This window comes from Rhincodon typus, chromosome 17, assembly GCF_021869965.1.
Source record: "Rhincodon typus isolate 14 chromosome 17, sRhiTyp1.1, whole genome shotgun sequence".
NCBI lineage: Eukaryota > Metazoa > Chordata > Chondrichthyes > Orectolobiformes > Rhincodontidae > Rhincodon > Rhincodon typus.
In genome coordinates, this window is record NC_063348.1 from 57,584,287 (window position 1) to 57,590,990 (window position 6,704).

Below are 6,704 nucleotides of genomic sequence, written 5' to 3' on the forward strand. Positions count from 1 at the left end.
TTAGAATTTGTTACTTTTCTTGCATTAGAATTAAGACACCAAACAGTGCAAATGCTCAGTGATTAAAGTGGCTTTTAAAATTGCATTTTCTGTAATGACCAAATTGAACTGGTTTGTAACGTACTAATAATATGAATAAAATATATTTCCGGTATAAAAAAAATAAAATTCTGGACATATAATCACAGAGCCCTATACTTACTGAGCATGTACAGAGCTATGTCTTCTCAAACCAATTGGGAAGCTGAAAAACAACTCCATAATCTGATTGGATGAATCTTAATTGTCAATCAAACTGTCAGAGCCTTCCTGACACTGATAAAAGTGTAAAATCATTTACTTTTTCACTCCATCCCCAACAATTTTTTGTTTGCCACGGCTGTAAATGAATGTTTGGGTTCTTACAGCCCAGTTAAGATGAAGCTGCTGGTGATTTAAGGGGCAGGTTAAAGCAACAAAATAAAACAAAAAGCGCAACAATTTGTATTTCTGTGTCAGTCTGCTCCCGTGGGAAAAACGCAGCGCTTGCAGCCAGACGCCGCGGAAGCGGGGCAGAAGAGACCGGCAGGAGTTGGAAAGAGCAGTCATTGCATTTGGCATTGGGAATCTAGGAAGGCAGCTGTGCACAGCCCTTCTGCAGCATAGTACAACCTGACCCGGAAGAAAAGTAGGAAGAGAGGGAGTTAATGGTTTGAAGAGGATTGCAGTCATTCTGAGAGCTCTCAGTTTTCTCTGTTCTCAGGTTTTGATTGTATGTCAACTCATCGCAATCTATAACAGAGGGAAGTGAAGTCTCTTTGTGAAGTTTTCTGAAGCAGGGTCTAGGCCCGAAACGTCAGCTTTCCTGCTCCTCTGATGCTGCTTGGCCTGCTGTGTTCATCCAGCTCTACACCTTGTGATCTCTTTGCACCATGCTGGGAGGCAAAGTGACCCTGGCGACCTGCGCTTTGAACCAGTGGGCACTAGATTTTGAAGGAAATTTTCAAAGAATTTTGAAAAGTAAGTTTCAAAGCTTATGTCATTACAATCAGAAATGTTCTCATCACTGTTACTTGGGACTTCCTACCCCCTCCCCACCCCCTACTCATCATTTCTGCCTCCAGGATCAATGTATAAACGGGGAATTTTCAGGAATGTGGGAGTTTTCCCATCTGAGGGAGGTGACAAAGGCAGTGCGTGAATCAGTTGAACTGTTTGGCATTTTCTGAGCTGCACCATTGTAACAACATGGGAATGCCAGTTTTTGCATTTCTGTGCAGTTATTTCCCCAGATGCACTGGAGAAGGAGAATAAACAGGGTGCACTTGGGCTCACCTACCATTCCTGTAAATTCTGCCTTGGTGGTGTTTTTATTTTCCAGCAGGAGTGGGAAAGTGTGTGCCCACTGTCCAGCATTGACTGGCCAGCATGTGTGCATCCTCCTCACTTTCCTGTTGATACATCGATACGAACATCCTTGGTCTCACATATTCCCAATAGCGCTGTAACCCGTGGAAGTATTGGTGTTGGAATGGAGAGGAAAGTTACTAGTGAGTCCGTTGATGGAGCTCCTTCCTCTGAGATAGAAAGGTCTGTGTTGAAATCTCTGACGTTCTGGTGTAATACTGAGGGGTTGCCTTTTGGACAAACTAACACGTCAAGGCCTCATTTGCATTTGTTCTGAGGAAGAGTCACCGGACCCGAAACGTTAACTCTGTTTTTTCCTTCACAGATGGTGCCAGACCTGCTGAGCTTCTCCAGCAACTTTGTTTTTGTTCCTCATTTGCTTTCTTGGGTTGTACACAAAAGATCCTTTGACACTGTTTCCAAGAGAGGCAGGAGAGTGATGTCCTAGCCAGTAACTCCCTTTCAATCAACATCTGCCTGGTCCTTGTCACATTTATTTGTGGGAGCTTGCTGTGTGCAAATTGGCTGCTGATTTTCCGAAATAACAACAGTGATTACGCCCTGAATATACTTCACTGGCTTTAAATTGCCTCAAATCAATCTGAGGTTAAGAAGCCACTGGGATGCAGTGGCATAAAGGTCATGTCCCTAGGCTAGACATCCACACATCCCAGGTTAATGTTTTGAGGATACATGTTGCTGGAGAAACTCAGCAGATCTAGCAGCAGCTGTGGAGAGAGAGAAACAGACTGAACATTTCAAGTTCAATAACTTTCTTTTTGGAGCATTTCCAAAGTAAGGTCATAGGACTCAAAACATTAACTCCATTTCTCTCTCCTCACAGATGCTGCCAGACCTGCTGAGTTTCTCAGCATGAGTAATGGCTTTGCTAATCGCATCATTGCCAGGTTGAAATTTATTCAACAGGGAACAGTAGAGGGTTATGCTCCTTGAAATGGGTGAAAATATAATAAAGAACGAGACAAAAGCCAACTAATATACAGTATTGTTCAATATTTTAGATAACTGTTCATTTTAATTCTGCCAGTTTTCTTTTTGAATTCTGTTTTGTACTTTGAACCGATGATGTGGTCAAAACTGCAGGGTGGTCAAGCCCTACAGCTGGTGGCATTGCCAGAGTTAAATTATCACTTGCAATGTTTCCTCAAAATCCGCGTCTCTATCTAATGATGACTTTCTCTGTGTTTCCTTTTGACTTCTTGTTTTAAGGTTGTCAAAATTTAGTGATAATAATAATGTATGAATAGGTTCCTTGTATATTCTTTGTTTTGAATTTTTTTAAATGCTTACAGGTATTGAAATAGCAAAATCAAAAGGTGCAAAATATAGACTTGGACCTGAACTGGAAATTTGGTAAGTAAAGAAAAAGGAAATGTCTGCAATTTTTACAGCCTTCTACAGCTCTTTACGTGATCCCAGAGCACTTTAGAACCAACGAAGAGTTGCAATGTCCCACACACATTAATATGAGAATGATCCTGAAATTGTAGATGGAGAAGGTGCAATTGAGGGGAGGTGATGGTGAAGTGGTAGTATCTCCAGAGTAACATTCAGAAGTCCAGGCTGAGGCTTGGGGACATCACAGTTGGTACAATTTAAATTCAATTACAGGTAGTTCTGCTATAACACGTGTCTCATTAATGCAAATTGGCTGTAACACAATTGATGAATATTGGACACTGTTTGGATGACCTAAACTTTCTACTGTACATTATAGCGATTTAAAATTTTTGAGAATATTTATAGCTCGGATTGTGGATGAGGTTGTAGACTTGCTGTTTGAAGCAGTGTGTTTGGTTGCAGACGTTTCATCACCCTGCTAGGTAACATCGTCAGTGCACATCTGGTGAAGCGTCGGTGTTCTGTTCCACTTGTTATTTATATGCCTCAGTTTGCTGGGGTGGTTGACATTACTTCCGGTCCTGTTTTTCGTTGGTTTGTATGTTGGGTCCAGTTCACTGTGTTTGCCATCAGGGGCAGCCCCCATGGCTCAGTGGTTAGCACTGCTGCCTCACAGTGCCAGGAACCCGGGCTCAATTCTACCCTTGGGTGACGGTCTGTGTGGAGTTTGCACATTCTCCCCATGTCTGCGTGAGTTCCCTCCGGGTGCTCCGGTTTCCTTCCACAGTCCAAAGATGTGCAGGTAGATTGGCCATGTTAAATTGCCAGTAGAGTTCAGGGATGTGTAGATTAGGTGGGTTATAGGGGGATGGGTCTGGGTGGGATGCTCTGTGGGTCGGTGTGGGCTTGTTGGGCCGAGGGGCCTGTTTCCACACTGTAGGACTTCTATGATTCTATGTTGATGGAGTTCTGGTTGGAATGCCAAGACTCCAGGAATACCTTGTCATGTCTCTGGTTGGCTTATGCTCTTATGGATGTGTTGATCTCGTCAAATTCGTGAGCTTCTTTGTCTATGTGTATTGAGACCAGTGAGAATTGGTCATGACCCTTGGTGGCATTCCAACTGGAACTCCACCAACAAACACATTGAATTGGACCCCATATGCAAACCACTGAAAAACAGAACTGGAAGTGATACCAAACACCCTAGCAAACCGAGTCATGTAAGTAACAAGCAGGACAGAACACCAACCCTTCACCGGAGGCGCACTGACGATATTACCTAGCAGGGTGACAAAACGTCTGCAACCAAACACACCAGCTCGACGAGCAAGTCTACAACCTCAGTATAGCGATTTTTCTGTAGCAGTTTCCCTCAAACGTGATTTTCTATAGTGCGAGGTCACAGAAGAACGCAACTATCATGTTATAGGAGAACTACCTGTATAAAGCTACATGACGTTATGCTACATAAAATGTTGTAAAAACCCTGGAGGGAAGGAAAGCTACTGTCTTTATCGAGATTGGCCTGTATGTGATTCCACGCTCTTAAATATTGACCTTTCACTGCCCTCTAAAATGGCCAAACAAACCACTGCTCTTTTGTTCTGACAACTTGAAAACTTGCACATAAACTTTCACAACTTAGAGACTTGACAAACTAAAGCCTTTTGCTGGGTGAATTAGATCTGAACTCAAATCACAAGTTGTTCTGGTCTGTTTTCTCTCTGATAAAAGTTCAACTTTTTAAACACATCATCAGTTAACATCCCAGGCATCCTGTTAGGCTCTTAATTGAAGTCACGTGCTTTCTTGGAAATGACGTAGTCAGTCCACTGTTCCAAATTACTTTTTGATATGTTATACAAAAACCTCACCATCTATTTTATCTGCAATTTAAATCTCAGATCTCAAATTTATGATATTCCCCCTTAAAACTCTGGTCTCCCACAGCAGACACTTGCTTAAAAATGTTTGAGATTCCTTCGTGAAGCAAGGAAGTTGGTCCTGCAGTGCTGCTGTGTAGAGAGTTCCCGGATATTGACCCAGTGACTGAAGGAATGGTCTGCAAATAGGGATGGTGTTTGATTTTTCTTTTCCAGGATCCTTTGTTTATTTGCAAGTTCACTGAAATTCTTTTGCGTTGGTTGCTTTTGGCCGTAGCTGGCTGGCCACAATTAAGCGAGAGACTGTCTTTTCCCTTTTCCTGCAGGGCAGGGGTTGTTAATGGCTGTCCTCAAAGCCATGACCTTCACAACACAATGGTCCACACACTAGGCCATCAGGTCACTAACATCCGCAGATCAGGGTTGAAGCTCTCTTTTAACCCTGTTTTCTTGTAGATCCCTGGAAGAAACAAAACGCTAGAGGGCATAGGTTGAACATGAGAGGAGAAAGATATAAAAGGGACCTAAAGGGCAACTTTTTCATGCAGAGGGTGGTGTTTGTATGGAATGAGCTGCCAGAGGAAGTGGTGGAGGACGGTACAATTACAGCATTCAAAAGGCATCTGGATGGGTACGTGAATAGGAAGGGTTTAGAGGGGATATGGGCAAATGCTGGCAAATGGGACTAGATTAATGTAGGACATCTGGTTGGCATGGACAAGTTGGACTGAAGGGTCTGTTTCAATGCTCTATGACTCGATGACAAACCTGTGTGCAGAAGCTGGCTTCCTGCTGAGAGGGGTTTGGATAGTCAGCTTCTTGTTTTCTCTCCACTTGTAGTTTTCCCATTTTGAAGTTTTCCTGATCCTGTACTCGGGTAACTTTCCCGAGTGTGTCTCCAGAATGTTATTGAATTTCAATCTGCAGTCATCTTGGCTGCATCAGTCCTTTTTATTAAATACCACTTATGGACACAGTTTGATATGACCATAGGTCATCTGGAATTATGACAGTGATCCCAAATATTGCAATTTTCTTTGGTGGGGAAAACACCCTATTAAGCCATGTCAAACAGTTTCAGAAGCATATGCCCTTTTCAAGTATATATTCAGTTGAGTTTTTTTAAGGTTCCACCACCCTTTCAGGTATGGTATTCTAAAATTTAAAAACTCTTCAATGAAAAATATTTCGCCTTCAGTTATTCCTCTGCCAATTGTCTTAAACCTGTGTGTCAACCCATTTTAAAGGGTAAATTTACTTACTCTGTCAAATGGCCTTAAGATGCTAAATACTTCAGTTAGGTTGCTTCCCTAACTTTCTCAGCTGTAAATGAAATAATTATAGTTTCTCCAACCCCTCTACAAAACTGAAGTTCTTAATCCTTGGCGTTATCTTACAAACATTCTTTCTAAGATTGCAAAATCTATCCTAAAATAATTTACAATTGTTGACAGTACTCCAGCTGAGGCTCAACGAGTGATTTGCAAACTTCACGATAGAATCTCCATAAGTGTGGAAGCAGGCCATTCTACCCATCGATCTCACACTTGCCCTCCGAAGAGCATCCCAATTAGACCCACCCTGTCCCTATAACCCTGCATTTTCCCATGGCTAACCCACCTAAACTGCACATCCCTGAACGCTATGCACAATTTTCCACTGCCAATCCACCTAACCCGCAAATCTTTGGACTGTGGGAGGAAACTGGAGCACCCAAAGAAAATCCATGCAAACGCAGGGACAATGTCTGTGTAGAGTTTGCACAGTCGCTTGAAGGTGGAATCGAACCCAGGCCCCTGGCACTGGGGCAGCAATGCTAACCACGGAGCCACCGTGCCACTCATAGAATCTCTACAGCGTGGAAGTAGGCCATTCAGGACATCGAGTCCACACTGACCCTCTGAAGAGCATCCAATCCAGACCCACCCCCTACCTTATCCCCATAACCCTGCTCCAAGCATCTCTAGCATCACTTCCTTGTTTTTTTTTGTCAAAGGCCATTTACAAAGCCAGGAACAAAAACAGAAGTTGCTGGAAAAGCTCAGCAGGTCTGGCAGCATCTGGGGAGAG

At 42.9% G+C, this 6,704-nt stretch overlaps 1 protein-coding gene across 1 annotated transcript in view; it reads left to right on the top strand.

Annotated features, from left to right (window-relative positions):
- Positions 1 to 530: 530 nt before the first annotated feature.
- The window catches only part of nadsyn1 (NAD synthetase 1), a 73,435-nt gene continuing 67,261 nt past the window's right edge, over positions 531 to 6,704 (top strand). The window contains 2 exon segments of the mRNA XM_048606902.1: positions 531 to 999; positions 2,700 to 2,760. Coding sequence (XP_048462859.1) covers positions 912 to 999; positions 2,700 to 2,760 — 149 coding nt within the window. The 5' untranslated portion in view covers positions 531 to 911.